The sequence below is a fragment of the Mustela erminea genome, chromosome 21 (genome assembly GCF_009829155.1).
Source record: "Mustela erminea isolate mMusErm1 chromosome 21, mMusErm1.Pri, whole genome shotgun sequence".
Classification (NCBI taxonomy): domain Eukaryota; kingdom Metazoa; phylum Chordata; class Mammalia; order Carnivora; family Mustelidae; genus Mustela; species Mustela erminea.
In genome coordinates, this window is record NC_045634.1 from 25,108,749 (window position 1) to 25,135,601 (window position 26,853).

Below are 26,853 nucleotides of genomic sequence, written 5' to 3' on the forward strand. Positions count from 1 at the left end.
CAGATACGCGTATCTTCTGTAAAGTGTTCATTCACTAGCCATATCTGTTCCATTGTATTGTATCCTTGTTGGGCTGCTACTTGAATGTATGAAAGACATTGATTATTAAAAATTCCAAAGTTAACACTTCGGTGTTCTAAGGTATATGGGGACTTTTGAAAATCTTCAATAAAAACTATTCTTCATAGCCTGTGATTTTCTTCGTAAAACTATACTCATCATAATTGCTGATGTCTACTGGGCTCTGAACTAAATGTCATTGTTCCAAGTGTCTCCAAATATTAGCTTTTTGAATCCCGCAATAATTTCTTTCTGGTGGGTATTGTTTTCATCCCCTTTTTACTGATAGAATCACTGAGACCAAGGGGGATAAGGTAACTAACCTGGGATATAGAGCGAATGAGTAAAGGGCTGACCAGGATTTTAACCACAGGGATTGTCTTAAACTAAAATTAGACCCTAATAAGTGTACAAATTCAGAGCTAAAATAATTGAGAAAGCTATTATTAAAATGACTGGAACAGTTTGCAGAATCCATCCTCATGATATTTCATCACCAGTATGCCCTATTTCACCATGTGCTTACCTAAACCTGTACCAACTCTTGTAAAATGTTTTCTTGCCATCACTAATTTTTTCTTTGCTATCACTAATTTTAAGAGTTGGGGAGCTGAGAGTTGTATTTACAGAAAACAGTAAAGTCTTAAACCCTTCAGGAGGCTTACCCTACATGTGGTAACGAGTAGGGACCAGCAAGACAAGTTGAAATGAGGTTGATGGGTAATGAGCTACAGTATAGCTTTCTGCACGTGACTAGCAGTTTTTCAAGATTCATTCATTCATGATTTTTGAAAATTTGAAATTGTGTCATGAACATTTGGGTTTACTCTGGTGCTTATTTCATTTAACAAGTAATTGCGTAGTCCATACTAGTCTACAAATTTTAGGTCATTTAATCCTCATAGCAACCAAATAACGTAGAGACTGTTGTCATGGAGGAGAAAATGAGACACTGAGTGGGACACAGTTACCTTGAATTGCTCAAGGTAACAGAAGCATATGCAGGCTACCAGCTTTGTGGTCACTGTTTTTTAAACAGCTTTTTGAGATAACACACACACCATAACCACTTAAGGTGCATAATTCAGTGGGTTCTGATATATTTAATTTTGTTGATTTGTAGTAAAACATATAGAACGTAAAATTTGCTATTTTAACTGATTGAAGTGGTCAGTTCAGTGGTGCCATCTGTATTTCCAAAACTTTTTTCATCACCCGAATGGAAACCCTTTACCTATTTATAACTCTCTTTTCCCCTTCCCCCCAAGTAGCCTCTAATCTACTTTCTGTTTCTATGAATTTCCCTATTCTAGATTTCATGTAAATGGAGTGATACAATGTTCGTTGTTTTATGTTAGGCTTATTTCACAAAGCATTGTGTTTTCATGGTTCATGTTGTAGTCTGTATCAGAGCTTCATTCCTTTTTCTGGCTGGATAGTATTCCACTTTATGTGTGCACTACATTTTGAATATCCATTCATCTGTACATGGACATTTGGGTGATTCCCACCTTTTGGCTCTTTTGAGTAATTTTGGAGTGAACATTGATATCTGAGTGTCTGTTTGTGCCTGCTTTCAGTTCCTTTGGGTGTATACTTAAGATTGAAACTGCCAGATCATATGGTAATTCTGCTTATCTTTTTGAGGAATCTGGGTTTACTTTTGAACAGTTGAAACCATTACTATGTAGTGGCTATTCTGTATATTAGGATGAACCCTGTTAGCAGCTTCTGTTTACGGCTTCTGTCATCCCTCAGGTCAGTTGTACATTTCGGCTATTTTAATACACTGAAGAATTACCACTGTTTTGTTCTTTTTACTTGGCATACTTAGTAGTTTGCCTATGTGAGCAATATTTTTTCCCATTTGACAGTAAGATCTTTGGTATACTTGAAAACAGTAGAAATATAATACGAGCCACATGTATAATTTAAAATTTTCTAGTAGTCACATTGAGAAGGTCAGTCAAAAGAAGCAGGTGAAATTCTGATAAACCATTTTATGTACTGAATAAATTCAAAATGTTATAATATGTAACCAGTGTAAAAAATTAACGATGAGCTATTTTACTTCTTTTTTTCTTTTTTGGGTACCCGGTCTTTGAAATCTTAGTATATTTTACATTTAGAACTCATCTCAATTTGGACTGGCCGTATTTCAAATGCTGTGTTAGCCACATATGGCTAGTGACTTTGGACATTACAGCTCTAAATCAAAAACTAATTCATGCAGGGCGCCTGGGTGGCTCAGTGGGTTAAGCCGCTGCCTTCGGCTCAGGTCATGATCTCAGGGTCCTGGGATCGAGTCCCGCATCGGGCTCTCTGCTCAGCAGGGAGCCTGCTTCCCTCTCTCTCTCTCTCTCTGCCTGCCTCTCCGTCTACTTGTGATTTCTCTCTGTCAAATAAATAAACAAAATCTTAAAAAAAAAAAAAAAGTAATTCATGCAGAAGTGAAAAAAGTAACTTAAAGCTGAAAAGCAAAATAAACATGTTGTTATAAAATATCATTATGTTACTGCAGGGAGAACTCATCTTCACATTTGTGTTTAACTCTTCATTCTCTAAACCAAAATAAAACTTTTCTTGGCTGTTTCTACAGTCATTCTTCATAATGACCGATTAATTTTTCTTCTAAATTTATTATAGTTTCTGTTGGAATTACGTTAAATTTATATTTTAATTGGAAAGTATTTGGCACTTTTAAAATACTACCTTCCTGTAGTGTGTCCTTCCATTTATTCACGCCTTCTTTTTTATTTTTTTTTCAAAGATTTTATTTATTTATTTGACAAAGAGAGATCACAGGTAGGCAGACAGGCAGGTAGGGGGGCAGTGCTGAGCAGAGAGCCCGATGTGGGGTTCGATCCCAGGACCCTGAGATCATGACCTGAGCCAAAGGCAGAGGCTTAACCCACTGAGCCACCCAGGTGACCCACCTTCTTCTTTTTTAATTCAACCGTTCGTATATTCTACCTTAGTAAAGTTTTGTGGTTTTCTTCAAAACTATATATCTCTATGCTATTGCGCATGAGATATTTTATTACATTTTCTAACTGCTTGCTTTTGTAAACTTTTGATTTTATTTATCTTATAATCAGCCACCCACTAAATCCTTATTTAGGTCCACATTAGCAAAGAAATTGTTCTGTGCTGAGTAGGTAGAAAGGAAGGGCAGAGATACTGTATAAAACTGAGTGTGCTGTGCATTATAGTTAAAAGCATACTGTTAATCTTTCTGGTGAAGTTCACAGTCTTCATTATATGTTTCAAGAGGCAAATAATTGTCTCCTCATTCACAAGGGAGATAAACAAAAGGGATAAAAAAGAAAAAGTAATTTTATCCAATAGAGGGCGTGCTTGCTACATAAAGACTCAGAATTTGTTAATTTCCAAAAGGGGGACTCATTTTTTAATACATGAATTTTGAAATATTCTTTTTAAAAAATATTCTTGTTAAAGCATATTTCCTTATGTTCATTTGAATATAATATGAATCCTATTTTCATGAAAGAGCACCAGAATAATCTTAGCAGAAGGCAAGGACAGCAGGTAAGTGAGGGTACTTAGTTTATATTTCACTTTACTATCTAAAAGAAATGAGATTATTTCATTATTTTTTTTTAAAGATTTTGTTTATTTGACAGAGATCACAAGTAGAGAGGCAGGCAGAGAGAGAGAGAGAGAGAGAGAGAGGGAAGCAGGCTCCCTGCTGAGCAGAGAGCTCGATGTGGGACTCGATCCAAGGACTCTGAGATCATGACCTGAGCCGAAGGCAGCAGCTTAACCTATTGAGCCACCCAGGCGCCCTGTTTCATTATTTTAAATATACTGTCAGTTTCCTGAACTGTGAAAAAAGGGTGTGAGGAGTACTTCCCAGATCAGGGAAGGAAGTAAGATTCCTGAAGAAAGGCATAAGGATTAGAGCCTAGAGTTCAAATGGAGCTAATTTATTAATTTTATTTTACTTTCTGAGAATACATATACATATATACATACATTACATGTATAGGTAATTAGTCAATTTTAAAGAAATTAAAATATGTAGGCAATAAAGTAGAACACAGTCTTTCCACTCAGAAGTTCCTCTGTTAAAATATATATATTTTTAAGGATTTTAATTATTTGAGCGAGAACAAGCCGTGGGGAGGGACAGAGATTGTAGAGACAGAAGCAGACTCCCTGCTGAGTGGGAAGCCTGATGTGGCTCCATCCCAGGACACAGAAGTCATGATCTGAGCTGAAGGCAGACGCTTAACCCAACTGAGCCACCCGGGTGCTCCCAAAATATTTTTAAAGTAAAAGTGATGCCCCTCCCCCATGCTCTTGGACATATGCATGCTCCCACAAGCTCGCACTCTGTCTCAAATAAATAAATTCTTTCTTTAAAAAAAATGAATTAAGGGGAGAGTGATAATGTTGTCACAAAAATGAAGATTTATAGTAAGTCATCTCTAGTGTAAGGATTCAAGTGTGAATGTTGAATAATCAGTACCTTTGCTCTAAGATCAGTCTGGGTTTCCTTCTTCTCTGGTTATTGTCTGTGTCTCCTTTCATAGAAGAAAAAAAGCTGTGATAACTAAGTTTGACTTCAGTAACAGAAAAATAAGAACAGTCCTGGTTTTCCCTGACTGTAGAAGGCTTGTTACCCTTTAATGTCCTTTAAGGTCTTTGTTTTATCACTTCAGAAAGATAAATCCCCTCTCCTTTGCTGACAGCTGCAGAAACATTAACGTAATACTCATTTGTTTTAACTTTCTGTTTCCTAAAGAGGTTAGGATTCAGGCTGGATTAGTTTTCTTTTGAAAACGAATGATACTTCTAAAGAGAAAATAAATATTTGGACAAACTATTTTGGGATTCATTGTTAGAATTTGATTAGAGCAGCAGTTCTAAGATTTTGTGAACCAACAGATTGGTTAAGTAACCAATCTTACCATTTCTCAGTTGATGAAACATAAATTTGCTTAATGTCTGCTATGAGCTGTGTAAGATACCAGAAGGAATATTAAAATATAAAATATTGCCCTGTCATATAATTTATAACATAGCTAGGAAGGTAATACTCTTTTATGTCAGACAACTAGAAAATACATAAAACAGTATTAATAATAGCATTAATATTTAATAACTGTACTGTATGCCAGGTATTGCTGTGAACATTCTATATGCATTATCTCACTGCTTGAAACTGACTCTTGGAGATTATTTCATTGTTAGTATCCATATCAGGTCATGTTGTTGATAATCAGTATCAGAGCCAGGATTTAAATCCAGGCCTTTCTAACTAGATAGCTTACATTTCTGGTCACTAATACAAATGTTAAAATATTTTGAACTGTCATTTTAAAGTTGTACCCAGAAGTTCTAAACTGTTGACTAGATTAAAATGTATCTACTTTTGACTTTAGGGTTTATACTGTAATCACTGCTTTGTATTTTAATAGTCTCCATAAGCGGGAGCTATTTCTATTTGCTATCCCTTAGCTTTTGCTTAGCTCCTTATATTCCTATGAGACGTACAAACTCAATATGGGATATCTTCCATGTCGTCTGGATAGCATTAATATCTCTCTTATTTCCCAAAGTTTCTGCATATAAACTTGGTAAATATCATTATCAGGACAACAGAATGGGTGTATTCTTTGCCTTATTGTCAAATTATCTCAGAATTGATTTTTTAAAAAATTTTATTTATTTCATTTGACAGAGAGAGAGAGCGATCACAAGTAGGCAGAGAGGCAGGCAGAGAGAGAGAAAGGGAAGCAGGCTCCCTGCTGAGCAGAGAGCCCGACGAGGGGCTCGATCCCAGGACCCTGAGATCATGACCTGAGCCGAAGGCAGAGACTTAACCCACCGAGCCACCCAGGCGCCCCTTAGAATTAATTTTGATCATAATTCCTTTATATGTTTTACATCTGATGAATAAGCATTGCAGTTTTCTTAAAATTTTTTTAAAAAATACATCTAGCCAAGTAAATTTAGGAAATTAGTTTATCCAAAAAATGAGGCTAATACCAGCAAAAAAATCAAAATTGGTAGTTAGCTGAAAATAACAAGTTTTCTGTCCTGTCTATCCCACCCTCCACAGTTCAGTAGGTAGTTAATAGGGTAATCAGCACAGCAAATGTTGCTCTGCCCAGTAAAATACATTGGCAATGTGATACATAGGAAGTTTCTTTTTTTTTTTTTTTTAAAGATTTTATTTATTAATTTGACAGAGAGAAATCACAAGTAGACGGAGAGGCAGCCAGAGAGAGAGAGAGAGGGAAGCAGGCTCTCTGCTGAGCAGAGAGCCCGATGCGGGACTCGATCCCAGGACTCTGAGATCATGACCTGAGCCGAAGGCAGCGGCTTAACCCACTGAGCCACCCAGGCGCCCCCATAGGAAGTTTCTTAACTCAGTTGTAAATGTCTTGTTCATTCAGGCATGCAGTAGTGTTTTCTTCCCAAACTATAAATTACCATACAGGGCATATATTTTTTATTTTTTTCTTTCTATCCCTTCCAGTGTCTTGCAGAGCTCAGAGCAATTACAAACTGTAGGTAGAAAAGGCATAATCTTAGGAGGTTTTGCCCCTAAATTATACAGCTTCTCTGTATGCAGCAAGAGAAGGGCAACATGTTATGATGCGGCAAGACCATAGACCATACATAGAACCATGTTTAAATCATAACTCTCAGCTCAGCAAAGAAAACTACTAACTCTAGTTGGGTCTGGCTTCCTGAGGGAGAAAGACCTTGAAAGCCTAAAAACTGAGAAAGGCCATTTTATGCAAACAACAACAAAAAACAAAAACAAAACTGGCAGGCTGAGATGTCTCAGTTGGTCCGGTTGCTGTTTCTTGTGCTCTCTACCTCTGCCATTTTTCCCCAGGCTCAGTTCATTTCTGTAAAACCTTCTCCTTTCTCTGAACAGCTCTTCTCTGGAATATTTTGACTTGTTCTACCTCTGGACTTAGTCAGAACACTGATTAGAAGAGTAGGCGGGAGACTGATAAGAACAAACACAAAGTTGAGAAAAAGTTCTGGAGTTGATTGGTGGGCCTGGTTCATAATGACACAAATATACCAAATGCCACTGAACTGTATGCTTTTATATGGTCAAAATGGTAAATTTTATGTATATTTTGCCATCAAAAAAAAAAAAGAAAGAAAGAAAGAAAGAAAGAAAAACTTAGTTGAGGCAGAGGGAAAAAAACAGATTGTGTGAGAAAACTTGTCCTGTGACTGAACTCAGGAGGCTGGTTTCTTTACTGGGAATCTGAGTGCTGAACAACAGCATTCTCTTTTCAAGGAAAGATCACCTTGCTGCAGAGATAGTTTAACTCAGTAGAGAGATCATAAAACAATCATAAATCAATTCCTTGATCCATTTGGTCTGCTTAAATAAATATTCCTTTCTTAACAATGCCTGGCAAAATCAAGCAAAAGAAACTCTCTCCACCTTCTAATATGTGAAGAAAGAAAAATTTGGAATGTAACTCATTAGATGCTGTTACTGAATCATATTAAAATACCACAATATTGAATAATATATATCCCTTACATTCTAGGGGCGCCTGGGTGGCTCAGTCAGTTAGGTGTCTGCCTTCAGCTCAGATCTTGATAAGGCTCCTTGCTCAGTGGGGACCCTGCTTCTCCCTCTCCCTCTACCTGCAGCTCTGCCTACTTGTGCTCTCTATCTCTCTGTCAAATACATAAATAAAATATTTTTTTTAAGTTTTACACTCTAGAGTAGTTGGTTTTCAGATTTCTTACCAGTAAAAATTTTTTTAATTTATTTCTATTTTTTTCCAAATTAAATTTGATGTAGAATCTTTAGTATATAATACAGGCAACGTGGAAAGCATAGAGGGGCTGAAAGAAGCTAGGAGTGGGGGACCTAAGAGCCCTGCCGACTTGGCCTCTCTTCAGTGCCCAGTGTTGGGGCCCAGCTGGAAAGTGAACGGGTTAAAAGCCAGGGCTCAGGAATCATAAACAGAATTTATAGTAGTCTGGATAGGTTTATGGTAATTTCTAGGGTTGAACACACTGGGCTTTTTACTCCCATTATGTCCATTCTGTGGTTCAGTGTATTTCAGCTTATAGCACCTTTCCTAAGACCATAAGGCAATGTAAAAGAGAGATGTACCTGTGATCAGGTGTTAAAATCACAGTGGTTTTACAGGATAGGCGGACCCTTAGATTTTTCTGAAAGTATATATTTTCCATATAGTATCTCAAAAATGATTTAAAATCTTTATTTCATAACTATCAGGTTCTATCCAGTATTTTCCTATTTAACACTAATTTGAAGGAGTATCTGTACCCCTGTGTTTATCACACGATAGCCAGACTACAGAAGCAGCCCAAGTGTCCACTGATAGATGAATGGACAAAAAGATGTCATTATACAATGGAATATTATTCAGCCATTAAAAGGAATGAAACCTTGCCATTTGCAACATGGATGGATGGATCTAGAGAGTATAATGCTAAACGAAAAAGTCAGAGAAAGACAACATGATTTCACTCACATGTGGAATTTAAGAAACAAAGGACAAAAAAGCAAAAATACCAGACCCTTAACTATAGAGAACAAACTGATGGTTACCAGAGTGGGGGGGTTGGAGGATGGATGAGATAGGGGATGGGGATCAAGAGTGCACTTACCATGATGAGTACATGAATAATGTATAAAATTGATGAATCCCTATATTGTACACCTGAAACTAATGTAACACTGTGTTAACTATACTGGAATTAAAATAAAATTATTTAAAAAGTATTTGCCTTCTTAAAAACTTACTGCTCTTTTGCTAAGTTATTATAATAACTTACTGCTTATTGATACTTATCTAACATTGACTTTCAAATTGATTGTCTTTAAATGAAGGCTTTATTGAAAAGGCTTGAAGCTGTGAAACCAACAGTTGGTATGAAACGTTCTGACCAGCTGATGGACTATCATCGCAATATGGGTTATCTCAGCTCATCACCATCCTCAAGACGAGTGAGATCAACTCTTGGCCAGTACAGCCCATTAAGTAAGCATATTCAGAATTATTTTGTACTTACGTTTGTGTATTTCAGCCTTTTAAAAATATATAACATATTATGTTATTTATTTTATAACAAAATATATAACATATTATGTTATATATAACATATATATAATATATAGCATATATATAAGCCGACTTCTGGAATGCAGTCTTATTTTTCACTGGCATGCCTTGTCTTTTGTTAGTTCACTTAATTTCAGGCTTCACGCACAGCATGTAATGGCAACATAGGAAAGAAACAGGGAGATAAAAATTGAAAATATCAGTATTGTCTTCGATAAGGGAGAGAATTTCATTACATTTGTTAAAGGAAGAAATGAGTAGATAACACTGTTTAAAAGCTGCTGAAACATTCCCCCTAACCAGTTAAGAATTATTGGTAGTAACGTCCAGCCTTTATATATATTTTGTCTTCAATACTGGATATCTAAAACAGGAATTAGTCTGTAGAGTCATCAGATATAATCCCTCCTGATTATTGATTTGTGATCAGCACACACCCAGCTGGTGGTGGATCCCAGAGAATGTAGCATCCGGTGACCACTTAGCGGTAGGGTGTGTGACATCGCAGTAGGGTGTGTGACATCGTGGAAAGGCTGGACATCCTCACATGCAGAAGTTTGTGCTATTACTTCACGTATGCATTCTAAACTATAAAAAAAGACAACACAGTATTAGAAGAAAGTTGGACTCACAGGGCCGGGGTGGGGGGAAGAGAGGGAAAAATGAAACAAGATGGGACTGGGGAGGGAGACAAACCATAAGAGACTCTTAGTCTCAGGAAACAAACTGAGGGCTGCTGGGGTTGGGGGGTGGGCAGGAGATGGTGGCTGGGTAATGGACATCGGGGAGGGTATGTGCTATGATGAGTGCTAGGCATCATGTAAGCCTGATGACCGACCTGTACCCCTGAAGCAAATAATACATTGTATGTTAATTTTTTTAGAAGTCCCAACTCCCCAGTGCTCATGTGAGTCTTAAACACTCACATGACTCGTAATTCTGTTCATTAATTTCATTCTTCAAGCATCACTTCCTTGGTATAGTTAGTGACTAAGATAGGAGGATCTTGTTCCAGTAATTTATACTTAGCATTGTGCCTTGAATTTGATAAATTGTTGAATAAATTCATAAATAGTTAATACAGTTTTTTTGTTTTTTCACTTGAATCACTTGAGCAGCTTTTTAAAACCTTTATCCCCATCTCAAATCTACTGAATCAGTATCCCCTAGTGTAGAGTCTGGGCACGTTTATTAATATATTTTTAATTTCCACAGGGAATTCTGAAGTACAGAATTATATTAGAGAATTATATTAGAGAATGTTTGAGAATTATATTAGACTAATAAAAATGCATGTGAGGGAACAAACATTTATTCTGAACTTTAGGAAAGGAAGTTTTTCAGGTGATGATGTATGTATTTAGTTTAAATAAAATTATTTCTTGTTCTTCGTATATTTTCAGGAGGAGCTTCTAGAACATCCAGTGCTACCAGTGGTCTCAGTTGTAAGAGTGAGCGACCAGTTTTTGACACGTCCAGTGGCCTGTTACTAAGACCTAAGCCCCCTAATGTTCGTACGGCTTGGTTATAAAAACTTTTTACTTTAAGCATTGTTCATCCGGTTCTTAATGAAGTGCTCTTGTATATTACTACAGTTCTCTGTGTAAACATCTCTAATTTAAGATATGAACAATGAGTTTTGTAATTGTATTGTAATTCAGTGCAAAATTGTTTTCAAAAAGACAGTGTGAAATCAGTGTTTCCTATGAGGATGTGTTTCTATGAGATGCATATGTATTTGATAGAGAAATGGTAGTATGCATGTATATTTTCTTGACATAGAAATTGATTCAGCTCCGATATTGACAAAACAGTTGTGATATCACTGCACATTGAACCCAAGATGTTAACTATATTGTTCTTGTTTTATGTGTTTTTTTTTTTAATAAGCTTTGAACTATGAGCATAGCTCCTAAATTTGACTTTTTCTCTTTGCTCCAGAATATAGGCAGTACAGCTCATAATTTGTTTGTAAAACTTGATTGTACACTTTCTTATTATGAAACAGAACTTGAAATTTGTTCTCATTGGTGGGCCTGATTAGATTTGGTGAGCAAATTGAGAGACCCTTGTGCTAGGGCAGTCCTTGTGATTCACCAAAATCATCTACTACCTCTGTATAAGTGTGCTGAGTTAGATCAACCATTCCAGACCATTTTCAAACTGTGAGTATTAGGAAGTTGAACTGGGAAGGCCCTCTTCCTTATTCTTACACATTCAGGTAAAATACCACTGATGATGCTGAGAAATGAGGTAGACTTTAGAGCTACAGTCCACTACATTGTGAATATGTTGTCCAAGGACCAGATGACCATAAGCAAAAGCAAATACTTGTTAAGCAAAATAGCACCACCAGTTTGAAGAGCCAAGAAGCTGATCTTCGGTTGTGTCAGAACAGTGTTTTAGGCTATATTGTTAAGTTGTGTTATGTTTAGTGTTTGCTGTATCAAAAGAGAAGGTAAATAAGAAATGCATGGTCTTGAAGCTTTAGAAATTCCAACTACTGTTTTTAAGAATGGAGAAAGAAAACTAAAGTATAAATGGTAAAGGAAAATATCACACATTTGTTGAGGCTACTTTAAATGTCATCTAATTTCTTATATTATTTGGTTTGGGCTTTTGGATTGAATCCTGAAGTATCATTTTTGCCAGTGCCACTTTTGAAATCGTAGTAATCTTAATGGAATTAGTAATGGCAAATAGGGTGTAATATAGTTGACTTTTGAAATCAGAATATTTTCTGTCAATCTGTGGACTCTTATTTCATACAACAAAGTATATCTCAGTTGTGGTTGCTTCTTCTGTCTTAATAATCACTTTTTCATTACTGGCCTTTTCAGTATACCTTTAGAATGTAATGGATTAAATGCTAAATCTTTTTTTTTTTAATATGAATTCTTGATCTGTAGCCGCAATAATATTTGTTTAGTTTTCCAGGTTAGCTCAAGCTTTGTAGTGTTTGCTGAACTTATTTTCTGACCACGTTGGGCATTAAGCCAAACTGCATTTTGCTAAATATCAGTTCAGAATTTCTTGGTCTTAAGTTGTTATTGATGGATTTTTGTCTAGGATAGGATCATAAAGTGTGTGAACAGTGATGTTAAAAAATATTCACGGGAACATGACCTGACTGTGAGATTTCTCTGCTGCTTTCTTTGGGCTATAATGTTTGTTCATTGTTTGATGCTCTGTTCTGATGACCAAGTTCGTAGATCATTTAGTGCTCTGCTTTAAAATTTATTAATTTTAGTTACACTAAACCAAGGGTGTTTTAGTTTGCTGTGTTTTTAGCTTATTGCACTTTGAATGTTTGTATAACAACTTATTTTTATGAAGAGATAAGGTAATGCTGAATTTATAACTCAGCATTTGGACACCTGCCTGATATTGTAAGCCAGTTTTTAAAAATTGAGTTTTAAGTTGTTAGGGAAAGTATATATATATGAAACCTTTAAAACCTTTTCCTTTCATAATGACATTAGTCTCTGAATATATTTTATATGGCCTTTGCTGTCCTATGTCTGGATATAACACATAATTTTATAGGTAAACCTATACTTTGATTTTAGATACTAATTTAATGCCTTTTGTTTTTATTGCTTTGATGGGGAGGTTAATCTAAGTATTGCTGACAGTAGGGATTCAACTTGAAGTGAATGTTGGGAAGAACAATATTCATCTTTTCAAAGCAGAATTTGTAATTCTCTTGTCGTTATTTCCATGTGATAAGTAAAAATAGAAGGAGAAGAGTTGAATATGCTGTTCTCTGCTAGAAGTCAAGGTACTTTGAAGTTGTTAAGGTTTAAGGGACACTTTCATGAAGGAATCATAAGGATACTATTTTCATTTTCAAGAACTTATAAAAAGGTAAGGGATCCTCTAACACTACTCTATATTTGGTTCACTTGGACCTAATATTTATACTTTGAAGATTTACATCTGCAACTAGAAATTATACTAATCCAGGATCTAAACTTATTAGGCAAGATTCTAATTGGGAATTATTTTCATATCTGTCAAATGTTAAACTAATGTTGCCTCCATCTTAATAAGATTTTATGAAAGACTTTTAACTTAAGATTATTTCCTAAGGGATAGCTGTTACTCACAATTTCCTTGCTTTTTTCAATCTCCATTGAAAAGCTGCATTCTTCACTACTACTCCAAATAAAGTTTTTCTGGTTTACTTATAAATGTAGTGTAATGCAGTTGTTTTCAAATCACTGACCCAATGTCCAAAATGGATATCTAGACAACTTTAAAAAGAGGTCATTATGATGCTTGTGTGCTTCTCATCTTCAGATTCAAATACGCAAACTGTGGGAAGTATTATGACCAATAAAAGTGTGGAGACACAAGTTGAATTTATTATATTTTAATTCATAAAATGTTTACTATCTTAAATGCCAAAATCTTAACCTATACATGATTGTATACCATCCGAAAAATGTTCTTAATGATAATGGCTACTTTATTTCCATGAATAAATTAGTAATAAACTTAAAAATCAATATCTTTTTTTAATTTCCCAATCTGTTACATGTTTTAAGGCCTGAAGAATTAGCTTGACATAGTGAAGAGAAAAATGAAAGGATTAAAGATAACTAAGTTTTGATCCTGTACCCATCTCTTAAATGTATTTTCTTTTTTTTCCCATAAATTAAGAAGTGTCAACTGTATTTTCTTGTTCCCATTTTTAAAAATTAAAATAATAACTTTTAGGTGCTTTACACGCCTAAGAATTAGAATGAAGTTGGAAGGAGGGGGTATTAGCTATTTATATCTTTGAAAGTATTACATTTATGTGGGAAAGAGTTTGCTTATAATTACATCGTTGGCCATTTCTTCAGACCCCACATCATGTAGTTTGCTCTGTAAAATTGCTATGATGCTGCATTGGACACTCTTAGAGCCTCATGGAATGTTTTTTTTAGTGTCCATATCAACATTTCACTTGCATAATGAGTGATAAGAAATACCCTTTTTAAAACTTGCTGCTAAAACATCAGTTTAGGAACTTTTTTTATGAGGGTTTAATAACAACAAAGCTGTAGGAATAAATCACTGAGCAGATCCCGTGGTAGTATATTTGGGTTCCCAACTGCGGAGTTCAAGGATGCTTAGAGCAAATATTACGTCATAGCAGAAAGTTTTATTTGCTTTTAAGGTTCTGGTGACTGTTTTTTAAGCCACTGAGAGAGATTTCTGGACTCACCATGATACAGTCTTAAGTGTCTATACCTCTTTCAGGGTATACTTTGTAAGTTCAGGTAGGTTGCACTGTTTATTCTAAGATGATGTTTTTAAGGTTTTACTCTTTTACAGAGTAAAACTTAAGAGGTAACGTCATTAATTTACTATAGTGTGACATGGGGTTTTTTCCTAGGAACCTAATTTCACATCCACTGTTTCAAGATGGTAAAAAAAAAAAAAAATTAGGTAGTCACCAAAAAACTTTTTAAAACTATGGGTCTAAATTTTTACAGTATTTATGTTACAGTGATAGTCTTCACCAACAATCACACATTTATTTCATGTATTTGGAAATTATAGCTGATCTCCAAGTTTGCAATGTACTTTGTTCTCTTGATTTTACTCTGAGACTGATTTATTTCATGAAGAATATACCTTGTACTAAGTAAATACATCTTCTTTGCATGCAGTTATATATACTAACCAGAAAAACTGAATTCTGCCATTAATTTGAGAAGATTTAATTTGAAATTCTATTTTGGGGAATGTGAAAGGGACATGAGAATGGCATTCCAAAGATTTTGGTGTTTGCAGTTCATGTGAATATTACAGAAATACAGAAAAGGACACAAAACATAAATATAACCTCATCTGTTGTTACAAAGCAAACCTGCGTCACTACTACCCAGATCCAGAGTCGGGGTGTTGCCGGGACTCACAAGATCCTGGGTGGCTCCCTACCAGTCATGAAGCTCTTTGCCTGCCAGAAGGTAACTACTGTCTAAACTTCTAACACCCTTCCTTGTGTGGTCTTGCCTATTTTTGATGGCCGTGCGTAAGGAATAAGACGCTTTTGTGTCCGCCTGCGTCTGCGGAGCACGTTTCCGTTGCTGATATCCTTTCATGGGGTTGCACGTGGCTGTAATTCTTTTGTTCTCATTTCTGTACAATACTCCAGCGTGTGACCAGCCCAGGATTTATGTGTCCATTCAGTGCTTGATGGACCTCGAGGTGGCTTCCAGGTTTCTGGTTATTACAAATTATGCTGATAGGAAGATCTTCAGTAGATGCGTCTGATTACATGTGCCTGCGTTGGTTGGCATGCACTTAGCGGTGGGGTTGCTGGGTTATAGAGCCCACATAGAGCTTTCCAGCCCGAGTGTCCCAGTTGACTCTCACAGCAGAAGTCTACTAACTGGCTCCTGTTGCTCTGTGTCCTCACCTAACATTCAGTGTCCGTCATTTTCGTCTAACCATTTGGGTGGGTGTGCGGTGTTATGACGTGATTTAGTCACACTGCTCTGACCGATAATGAGCTCAAACACCTTTTCATGTGTATTGGCCATTAGGATATCTTTTGTGGATGTGCCTGTTTTCCTGTGGGTTGAGTGTCCTTTTCTTGTTGATTTGTAGGAGCAGTTACACGTTCTGGATACAATACAGTCCCGGTGTGTTAACAGTTCTTTTCTCCCAGTCTGGCTTGTTTTTTCACTATAAATGATGTGAACACAATGCTTAATTTTACTTTAGTCCCCTTTTCAATCTTTTATACTTAGTACTTTTTTTAAATGTTGGGTTTTATTAAATTTTCATTTACCCAGATACAAGAGGATACCTGCTATAGTGTTTTCCAGAAGTTTTGACTTTCACGTTTAGTTATACAGTTCACGTGGCATTGTTGATTGTCTCTTTTTCATGAATGATACCTTTTCCTTAATGGCTGCCAGCTTTATTCCTTGGGCTTAATTTGCTGTTATTTTTCTAATTCCTTGAAATGGATATGCAGTTAACTGATTTTCAGCTTTTTCTTTCTTTCTTTCTTTCTTTCTTTCTTTTTTTTTAAAGTAAACTCTGTACCCAATGTGGGGCTCAAACTTACAAGCCCAAGATCAAGAGTTGCATGCTCTCCCGAGTCACCCGGACCCCCAGCCTGTCTCCTTTTCCGGTACATGCATTGAAGGCTATCCGTTTCTTCTGAGCATAGCATTAGCTGTTTCCCAGTTTTGATAATGTAGTATTTTTCTTTTCACTATGTTCAAAATACCCCGAGTTTCCACTGTGATTTCTACTATTTAACCCATGGGCTCTTTTGGAATGTATATATAGGTTTATTCTTTTTTTTTTTTTTTTTTTTTTTTTTTTTTTTTTTTTTTAAGAGTGAGCATGCCTGTGAGCTCAGGAGGGGGAGATGAAGAGGGAGAATCTTAAGGCTCCTCCATGGAGCTCAGCATGGATCCCAATGTGGGGCTCAATCACACGACCCTGAGATCATGACCTGAGCCAAAATCAAAAGTTGGATGCTTAACTGAGCCAGCCAGGCACCGCTAGAATATATATTTTAATGGGATGTTTTATTTTTATTTTTATTTTTAAAGACTTTATTCATTTGACAGAGATCACAAGTAGGCAGAGAGAGAGGAAGGGAAGCAGGCTCCCCTTCCTGATGCAGGGCTCAATCCCAGGACCCTGAGATCATGACCTGAGCCGAAGGCAGAGGCTTTAACCCACTGAGCCACCCAGGCGCCCTTAATAGGATGTTTTAAAGTTATGATTGTATTTTTGGTTTATATGAAAAATTGTAGAAAAAACTTGAAACTCTAGATCAGGGGTCAGCAACTTTATAACCCATGAGCCAGCGGCCTAGTGTCTGTTTTGTGGCTTTTACCTTTTTAAGTGGTTTTTTAAAACCAGCAGAAATATTTTTGGCATGTGGATATTATATGAAATTCACATTTCAGTATTCGCACACAAGCTTTCTGGAACACAGCCAAGCTGCCTTCATTCTTCTTGTCCAAGGCTGCTTTTGCAGTATGGAAAAGCTGTGTTGTGTCAAAAACCATCTGGCCAACAAACCCTAAAATATTTACTATCTTGTCCTTCAGAGAAAGAGTTTGTTGACCCCTGCTCTGGATGGTGTTTTCTTCCAGACAGGATTTACTTTTGCTTCTGGCAGGCAGCAAGGGTGCTTGAAGTCTCAAATCGTGTTAAAACAGAGATGGAGTGGGCATCAGTGGCCACGGGTTATACTTCCCATACTCTCTTATTGTTACAGGGTCATGCTTTGGGGGTCCTAGACATGGTCCTAGACATGGTTCTAAACATGGATGTTTACCAGGGCTCCTCTTCCTTGGAAGACCCTGAAATCTGGATTTTGTCACTTTTTCTCCAAGAGGTTTTCAACTCTGTTTCTAGTTCCTCATCCCTGTGGCTGTTTTCCACATATTGAAGATACTCCCTGGGGAATAGTGACCCTCAAATACTAGGCTCTTTTCTCAGGGCTGTCTTCCTCAAAATCGTGGCCTTGGCCCCATAATTTCACATGCCTTATTAGCTCCCCAGTGCCTTCAAGCAGATTTTTAAATACTTTGAACCCTTTTGTTTTCAGAGGGAGCACTGGTTTGTATTACCTAGTCTGCCAATATGGAAATGCTTTATAAACCACAAATATACTTGTTTTTTAAAGATAATTCTTAGATCTTTTTTTTTAAAAAACAGTATATATTTTTTTAGGATTTTATTTATTTACTTGACAGAGACACAGTGAACAGAGGGAACACAAGCAGGGGGAGTGGGAGAGGGAGAAGCAGGCTTCCCGCTGAGCAGGGAGCCTGATGTGGGACTCGACCCCAGGACCCCTTGGGATCATGCTTGAGCTGAAGGCAGCCGCTTAACAACTGAGCCACCCTGGCACATCAAGATAATTATTAGATCTTACAGTGAAATTGCCAAGTGAGTTGTGCTCATCTTGAGCCTAAAGGAGTTTGGGCAGCTGTCAAATGCGGCAGCCCAGTGTTCTCTTCCCCAGTGTGTCCTGGTTGGGGGATGCTGACAAACGTGATCCTTCATCCTTTGTCTTTTCATACCAGTGACAAGCCTGAGGGTAAGCCTGGTCTCCTCCCCCTTTGAACCCCACTCCAAGTCCCTAGTCCTCAAGTGGTCCTGCTGCTACTGCTCTGTTTCCACTGCTATCTCCTTGCCCGCATCCGTTCTCCACACTGAAGCCAAAGTACTAAAATGGAATTTTGAAGTCAGTTCCTTGCTTAAAAGTCCAGCGGCTCATTTTTTTAAAGTAGGCTTTATGCCCAACATAGGGGCTGAACTCATGACCCTGGGATTGAGTCACATTCTCTACCCACGAGCCACCCAAGTGCCCCCCTTCAGCAGCACTTGATAGGTTGTGGTATACATCTCATGCTTGAAGGAAGCTTGTGACACACATTTTCTCCACAAGGAACATCACTGCCTTCTTGCCCTTTGGAACCCTGCACATCACTTCAGCACTATGCTGGGGGGCCGTTTTAAACCATGAAATCACCAACAAAACACGAAAATGTGAAGACCCTTTTTTAGAGTGTGACAGCTGAAACAAGAGGGCAGAGCCTGCCTTGCCTTGTTTGACCTCAGCTGTGTATCAGGCAGTACCCACGAATGAACACAAAGGGGTTAGAAATAAAATCTTAAAGAGGAGGCCAGTTTGCAAATACGCAATCTGCCAGTAAGGGTCAATTTTATCACAGATGGATGAAAAGGCTGATATTCAAGAGAAGCAGAAAACTAAAAGGAATTCATAGCATGGTAGACTTTGTAAAATGGTCCTTTTATTTTATTTTTTTTTTTTTAAAGATTTTATTTATTTATTTGACAGAGAGAGATGACAGGCAGGCAGAGAGGCAGGCAGAGAGAGAGGAGGAAGCAGGCTCCCTGCTGAGCAGAGAGCCCGATGCAGGGCTCGATCCCAGGACTCTGGGACCATGACCTGAGCCGAAGGCAGCGGCTTAGCCCACTGAGCCACCCAGGCGCCCCAAATGGTCCTTTTAAAGACTTGAAATTCGAATGTAAAGCAGCCAGAAATTTTTATCAGTTACATTATATGCCCCCACTTGTCCACTCGACACCCTTTGCATGTTCAAGATTCCACCAAACTGGAGGACCCGCCTTCCCCTAAATCTTCTGTTTCTCTCACTCTGGATTGTAGGTGCCTGTTTTCTTCATTTGTTCTTGAATTTAACAAACACTACACACGGCCTGTGTCCCAGGCACTGTTCTGGGCTCCAGTGAAATCAGAACCACTGCCCTTGCAGAGAGAACTTCCATTCCCTCACAGCCTGGCACGTTGTAGGTATTTGTCAATTTTGTCTCAGCACGAGCTGTGCTATTTATGTATTTTACATAAAGTAAAACAGAAAGGAAATGGTTTAAGATTTAAACACAAACAGTCGAGGTAAGCTGTAAATGCATAAGAAATGGAAAGAACTTTTGAAGGGGGTGTGGTAAGAGGAGGGCTGCATTTAGGGAGAGAGCTTTGCAGAAAGCAAAGTGAGGAATTTCTGAGGGCACGGCGCTTGGTTCTGAGTTGTTAGCTTAATGTAAACCCTTTCCATCTTCCCAGAGCTTCAGGTGTGACAGCTTTGCACAGTGACGGTACAGTGAGGGGATTTGTAAAGCTATGACGTCCCCGGCCAGAAGATGACAGCATCGTGACAGAGGCTTGGTTCTAGGAGTCACCAGTGAATGCGATACTGTAGCAAGGAACTGACTCGGGGGCCCTTTGGGCAAATCTGCACTTCCTAAGTGCCATCGAGGTAACCCTAGCAGAACGGGGAGGCTGACATCTGGGTCACTCGCACGTGGCAGATAATGTGTGTTTAATAAACTTCTCCCATTTCCTGTAAAGACTCAAGAACAATTTTGGTTCTTGGTTGGCCTGGGACCACCCACTGTTCATCCATTGCTTTCAGGTCTCAGCTGCTCTTCATGGCTCCTCCCTCACCTAACTCTTAAGGTTTCAAATACTGAAAAGGCTGCTGGCCTTACTCTGAGCTATGCTCCACCGAAATTCCTGCCCTACTAGCCTGCCCTGCTTTCCTCTCCTCTCCATCAGCAACAGAACTGGGACCATTCACACCATTCACTGGATGAAAAGCAGCATGAGGGTAATGTATCCAGAAGGCCCCTAACACTACATGTTTGTGACCTGGCCTTGAGATGGGACTGAGAAACTTGCTTTTTGCATGCCTTAGCCTGTCCCATCAGCACAGACAGGCACTACAGTAGGGCAGATGGAACCTTGTTTGTTGTGGTAAAGCAGCTGATTTTTTTACTGGGGAGGTAGGAGTGAGTAGGTGGGAGAGCTTGGGAAGGAGGGCGAAGAGCGGGAGGAACAGAGACACCACACCCCTCAAACCACCCGCCAGGAAACCCATAAAACACATGGGCCTGCCTTTCAAGCTTTGCCTAGGGTATAGGGACTGGTTTCCAGCATTGTCGCTAACAGGCTCGTGCTCTATGAGCTGGACCAGAAGTAATTTCCAACTAGAAATTGTAATTACTTTTCTCTTGGTCATTAGTTTATGAGAGTCATATCCAAAACTGACTTTGTCTCTAGTCTTGATAAACTATTACCGCAAAGAAGTGCTGGCAGATACCTTCTTTTTTTTTTTTTTTAAGATTTTATTTATTCATTTGACAGATCACAAGTAGTCAGAGAGGCAGGCAGAGAGAGAGGAAGGAAAGCAGGCTCCCTGCTGAGCAGAAAGCCCGATGCGGGGCTCGATCCCAGGACCCTGGGATCATGACCTGAGCCAAAACCAGAGGCTTAACCCACTGAGCCACCCAGGCACCCCTGGCAGATACCTTCTATACCTGTTATCTAACTCTGCTATTTTCTTTCAGGCCTGCCTCCTACCACTCCCCACATTTCATGTCCTCCTTTCTAGTCCTACCCAACCAAGATTATATTAAATATTACATTATATAATAACAGCCATTTCATTCCTCTCTCCTAACCCCATGGAAGTTTCTTTCAGAATTGGTTTCTGTCTTTTTGTATCTTCCACAGAGCCTAACAGGTACTAAATACTAGCTTGCTAGCTGATTGTCAATGAATACTGCCCACTGTCATAAAATTCTCAGTAGCACACTTCTCTGAAGGCCCTAAGACAGAACATTTCCTCACCTCACAAAACTCCCAACACTGTTCAGTGTAATCTCAGAGTTCCTGAGGGTTGCATGAAAGTGCATAAAATCAGGTAGGACTACGCAAGTCAGGATCCATGCCATCGCCTTGGAGCCCCCAGCACCACGGCCTGAGGTAAGATAAAAAGAAAGCGGGTAAAAGCCGCCAAAGTTTGAAAACCACACATTTTAAGCATTGTAGGTACTCCTGTGACACACAGTAGAACATCTGACATTCAGAAGCTCGGCCACCGAGTTATGTAAGTCATGCTAGAAAATGTGCATTGGTGGTCTTACGTTTAAATCCACACAGCAATGAATAAGAACTCAAAAGAACATGGTGCATTAAGTGGTCTTTATTGAGATTTCACATTCGGTTATCTTCATTATCAGTTCTTCAGTTAATTATACAAGTATGATAAGTTATTTTATATCTGACGTGGGAATTTAAATGTAAAATAAATACAAAATACATTTGTGGTTTAATGAACACTCAGTGAAGCTTTTTCTCTGAGGTATTCCTTTCAGTCTGGTTTTATCCCAGATCTTTCTTTTTACTTCCCATAGGAAAAGTCTATTAAACCACACAATGGATCTGGAACCAATGACCTTGCGTTTTAACTACATTAGACGTATTTTTTGATCTCATCATACAACACCAATACGAAAGCTCCGCCCATGCCTCTCAACACATTGGACCAGGCACCTTTGAAGAAAGCCTTGGCTCCTTCATCTTTTGCAATCTTCCTCCAGCAGTCCACCGTCCCAGTGTACATAATATCCGCTGTGGAAACAAATGTTGGTAAGGGCTCTGTAATTCTGGAGGAAAGAGGCTTTTCCTCGGCAAGACACATATACACAGTGTTAGGAAAGTCAGTCACTTGAGCGCTAAGCCCCAGCTTCGTGTGGTGTCCAGCTGGACACCCTCTTCCTTGCATAACTGTCAGTGTCTCTTGTCAGTCCTGCTGCTTCCACCCAAAATCAGGTAAAGAACCGGGGCAACGAACCAGCTAACTCACACGTGGTCAGACCATAAAGTGGGAGGGGTGGGGTGGAGTGGAAGTACTAAGCTGGCGGTCCCCCTTTTTATGGATGAGAACGGAAAATCTTATGGGCAGAGTCTCAGATTATATTGCCCAACACAGTTAAAAGAGAGAAAACTATTAGGCTGAAGCAAATGCAACTGATATTTGACTTTTTGATGCTAAAAATGACAATTTCATGTTTCAACCTATGGAAGCCAAAATGGCTTCAGGCCATGTCACGCAACAAAAGCACCGTCTCCCCAAAGCAGTATTTTTAAATAAACCGGCTAATTAATTAGTTTCCTGTATTTCTGTACTCAGGCTCTAAGGGAAAAGGGCTTACGGCCTCTATAATATTAGATACTTAGTAAAGTTCACCTCGAAATACCTCATTTTTTGATGTTCTTATCTCTGATAGAAACACACTCTTTTCTCTAAAGGAACAGTGGACAGTTACTTTCCTGTCCACTGTTATTTATTATATAACAGGTATATATATTTATTATATAACAGTTATTTCCTGTCCACTGTTTATTTCAGTGTTAAGGGGACTGACTATAAAGCTTCTTTCCTAAGTTCTTAACACGTAATTTTAACCAGAACAGTGAAGACTGGGAAGAGCACTGCAGAGTGTTTCTCTTGGGCAGAGAAATGCGTGTTAGACCAGTAGGTGTCAGGCTTACCCCCTTTCCGGCCAGACTGCATCATCATCCTACGGCGGACTGTGTCAAAGGGGTAGGACACCAGCCCTGCCACCGCTGTCACGCTCTGGGCAATCATCCAGCTCACAATAATGTGCACATTCTTGGGATCAGGCAACATCCCTGTAGGCAGAGGCAAGAAGCCAAATGGCTGTGACGTGATTTCTCTCAGCAGCTCAGCCAAAAGCAAGTAGAGATGGAGAAGAGGCTACTGTACCTCCAACTCCATGCCCTACCCTTCTGGAAGAACCTGCCCCTGGGGGTGCCTCACAGCCAGGCAGTCAGCCAAAGCTGGGGACTGCCCTGTGGGTCCAGGGAAGCCAGAGTTGTGCCCAGGGTGCAGGGCATGTTGAAGGGGCTCCAAGTTCAAGTAGGTCACTGACAGAGCTGTGGCAAGGGGGGGACAGGCATCCCTTCTTCCTCTCTGAATAACTCAAGGCCAGAGTTTATTTCAGTAGAGGACAGGGAGACTCCTTTAGCTATTTATCCACACCACACCACCCCTTCAGAAGCATCGGTTTAGCTCAGGGACTAGGAACAAAACCAAGATTATTAATAAATATCCGGTCCTTCGTGAGTTACAGACCCCTGGGGACCTTCTTCCTCCCCACTCCACACCCCCTGAGGCCCCTCTCTCACCCTTGGCAGTATCATAGACTCCAAAGTAGGCCGCTCTGTAGATAATGATGCCCTGGACAGAGACGCTGAAACCCTGGTAGAGACCCTTCAGGCCGTCAGACTTGAAGATCTTGGTGAGACAGTCACCCAGACCACTGAACTCGCGCTGGGAGGCACCCTTGCCCACATCGGCAGCCAACCTGGTCCTGGCAAAGTCCAGCGGGTAGACAAAGCAGAGGGAGGTGGCCCCAGCTGCCCCACCGGAAGCCAGGTTACCAGCAAAGTAGCGCCAGAATTGCTTATGCCGGTCCACGCCCCCCAGGAAGATCTGCTTGTACTTGTCCTTGAAGGCGAAGTTGAGGGCTTGGGTGGGGAAGTAACGGATCACGTTGGCCAGGTTACCCCTCCAGAAGGAGAGAAAGCCCTGCTCCTTGGGGATTCTCACCACACAATCAATGATCCCTTTGTACTGCTTCTCGGCACTGATCTGTTTGCTGGCATGCTGGACCTGCGGGGGGGAGGGGGTCATGGAGGGAGGGAGGATTGGGGCAGGACGGCCAGAGCAGAGGGAAAAGGAAAGAGGACAGGAGCAAATGAACGTTTACAACTCTGAATTTCTTTCTTAAAAAAATCTATGGGGAAATCAAGCAGATATTAACTAAAGAAGTACATCAGCTACTGGGATAATAAGCCAAAAAAAATCTGCTTTTGCCTCAATTATCAGGGCACTTGAGAGAAAAGGTTCTTCCCCAAATAAATTGAAAAGACTCCACTGTAAAGAGTCATTTATGCATTGCTTTTTTCCTAGGTATGAGAACTATGCTAGGGGCTTATCCGGAGATAGAAATGATTAAAGATTCCTGCCCTCCAGGGCACCTGCTCTGATATAACACACACACAATGGACGGGCAGGAGAGAATGATGCCTCAGTCTCACTGGGTCTCCCTGGAGACCAGGATCTCGGAGGAGTAGATGCTCTCACAGAAGTAGAATAAATCCACTGGGTATTAGAGCCTGAAAATTTTCTAGCAGATTACGCAAGTAATTAATTATTGAGGGGTTTGTCGTTGTGAGTGAGCAACTGGGGTTTTTCTTCATGATCATTTTGACTCCCAAATCGAGGAGGCTGAGTTTCTCATTGAGGGGCCCTTGCCTTTTGGGCAAGAGAGACACACCATAGACAGGATGAGAAGGAGGAAGAGAAGCCATAGACCAGACGGCAGACAAAAAGATTTGGGGATGAGGTAAGACAACATGAGTCTATTCTGAAAACTGTTCATCTCTCAAAACCTATTTCTTCAGCTGTAAAGTAGTGGGAATAATACCTAACAGCTTACAGAAAGATAAATGAAATAAATGTCAGCCTACAGCACGGTGCATGGGACACACTATGCGAGGTTCGGGGCAATAATTATTCCGAGGTTTGTGCTGTAGAAGGTGGTTGCAGGACAAAAGGTGCAAGGGACCTGAAAATGGAAAGGTGAGGTCGACCTCGGAGACCTAAGTGGAGGGTCAGTGCCGTCCCAGGAGCAGGCTCTGGCTGGCTGTAACCTACCCGGGGTGGGTTTCCATATATAGACACCCGAACGCTGGGCGCCACCCGACACCAGGAATCTGCCAGGGACGCCGGACCTGCCTCCACGCAGAGGGCACCTTCCCCTTCGCCGTAGGCCGGGGCCCGTGGCCTAGCCCAGATTCGCCGCGGCCGGCCCGCCCCGCTCCGCTCCGCTCCGCTCCCCCTCGCCGCCGCAGCTCGCCCGCGTCCCGCGCGCCCAGCCCGCGCCCTGCCGCACCCGGCTCGCTGCGCCCGCGCCCCCGCCCCCGCCGTGCCTACCTGCAGCAGCAGTTTGACCCTCTCGATGGGGGCGACCGCGGTCTTGGACACGGCAGCGGCGATGCCGCCGGCCAGGAAATCCTTCAGGAAGCTCAACGCCTGATCGCTCATGGTGACAGCCGGGCGCACACAGCCTCCGGGAGCCCCGCGCTCGCTCTCGCCTCCGCCCGGCCAGGCACGGCCACCCGCTCTCTGTCCCCGCGCGACGCGAAGGGGCCACTCGCCTCGCCCCGCAGCCCTCCTTATATGCCCCGCGCGGCGTCTCGCGAGAGGAGGAGGGACCCCGGGGCCCGGCGCGCACCGCGCATTGGCTGGGCAGGTGCCTGGACACCCCCTCGCCGTCCCCCTCCTCGGCAGAGGGCAACCGGGGCGAAGGCGCTTCCGGGAGGCAGGGGTGGGCCGGGGGCTGTGCCTTGAGCTTGGGACGTTTAAAGGGCAAATTCATGTTATCTGTCCCGGCGAGCCGAGGGAACACCGTGTCTCTGCTGCGTGTGGGCCGCTGTATTTATAGCACCAGAAGGCTTAGGCTGGGGCCGACCTGGGGACAGACAGGGGGCCGATGCCTCAAGCACGGCTTGCTTTAACCTCGGGCCTGCACGGGACCCGCTCCTGGCCAAGGGATTTCGGGCTCTTTTCTTCTTCTTGCAGCCCTGTCCGGCCCTCACCACGCTCCCTGCTCGGATGTGGGCCTCTTCCGAGTTGTGTGCGCTCGCAAATTAAGATCCTCCAAAATAAATGCTAACGTCACTTGATGCTGTGATTAGCTCATAATCTGGCAACCTGCCCCGAATCCCCTCTTCCCTTCATTCAGTCCCTCAACCATTCATTCTACCACGAAATACTTAACGTCCCTGGCCTCCAGCGCCACCGGGAGAGGGCAAAGCCCGAGTGCGAGTGCAGGGGCACAACCGGGGCCTTACAGCGGGCCTTACAGGACGCTTCTTTTGTAAATCCCGTAAGGGCTCAATGTGCTGCTCCGCTGTCAGCAGAATCTGGGGACATAATCTGGGCAGAATGCTCTCCGGGCGGGTGGCGGCTTCCTGAGGGTCAGTGCTGCTCGCCTTCCCGTCTAAGCAGCTGGGAGACTGGGAGTCAAGTAAGAGAAGGTCGAATCCTTGTCTGTGTTTGCCTCTTCATGCTAGGCACTGAGGACTGGGGAGGCTCCTACAAGTTTCTTCCCAATTTTTGTATATTTGACAAAGTTTATGCATTTTATTTTTTCATAAGCTTGCTGATGAGTGCACAGCCTTTCATGTTAACTGTTAATTGAACTGCAGCTGTCTGACACCCGGGGTATGGAGCCCTCAGTAGAGCAGAGGTCACTAGTCAGGTGCCAGGACCACGAAGGGTATGCATTTATC

The 26,853-nt window shown here is 40.8% G+C and overlaps 2 protein-coding genes across 4 annotated transcripts in view; one reads left to right on the plus strand and one right to left on the minus strand.

Annotated features, from left to right (window-relative positions):
• Positions 1-11,048, plus strand: part of CFAP97 (cilia and flagella associated protein 97) — a 35,660-nt gene extending 24,612 nt beyond the window's left edge. For all 3 annotated transcript variants that reach the window (XM_032328880.1, XM_032328881.1, XM_032328882.1), the window contains exons 4-5: positions 8,936-9,086; positions 10,571-11,048. In XM_032328880.1, the coding sequence (XP_032184771.1) occupies positions 8,936-9,086; positions 10,571-10,698 (279 nt within the window). In that variant the 3' untranslated portion in view covers positions 10,699-11,048. The remainder of the gene's footprint in view (positions 1-8,935; positions 9,087-10,570) is intronic.
• A 10,769-nt stretch (positions 11,049-21,817) lies between these two features.
• Positions 21,818-25,730, minus strand: SLC25A4 (solute carrier family 25 member 4). Its single transcript, XM_032328883.1, has 4 exons — positions 25,493-25,730; positions 23,680-24,166; positions 23,023-23,163; positions 21,818-22,098 (listed from the first exon to the last, which is right to left on the minus strand). Exons 1-4 carry the CDS (start codon positions 25,601-25,603, stop codon positions 21,941-21,943), a joined length of 897 nt encoding a protein of 298 aa, XP_032184774.1. The 5' UTR covers positions 25,604-25,730; the 3' UTR covers positions 21,818-21,940.
• Positions 25,731-26,853: the final 1,123 nt, after the last annotated feature.

Coding starts and splice junctions, on each gene's coding strand:
- SLC25A4 (XM_032328883.1), bottom strand. CDS start 25,603: ATGAGCGATCAGGCGTTGAGCTTCCTGAAGGATTTCCTGGCCGGCGGC. Junction 23,164..23,679: donor AGTCTATGATACTGCCAAGG/GTGAGAGAGGGG, acceptor CTCTGCCTACAG/GGATGTTGCCTGATCCCAAG. Junction 22,099..23,022: donor GCAGTCTGGCCGGAAAGGGG/GTAAGCCTGACA, acceptor TTGTTTCCACAG/CGGATATTATGTACACTGGG.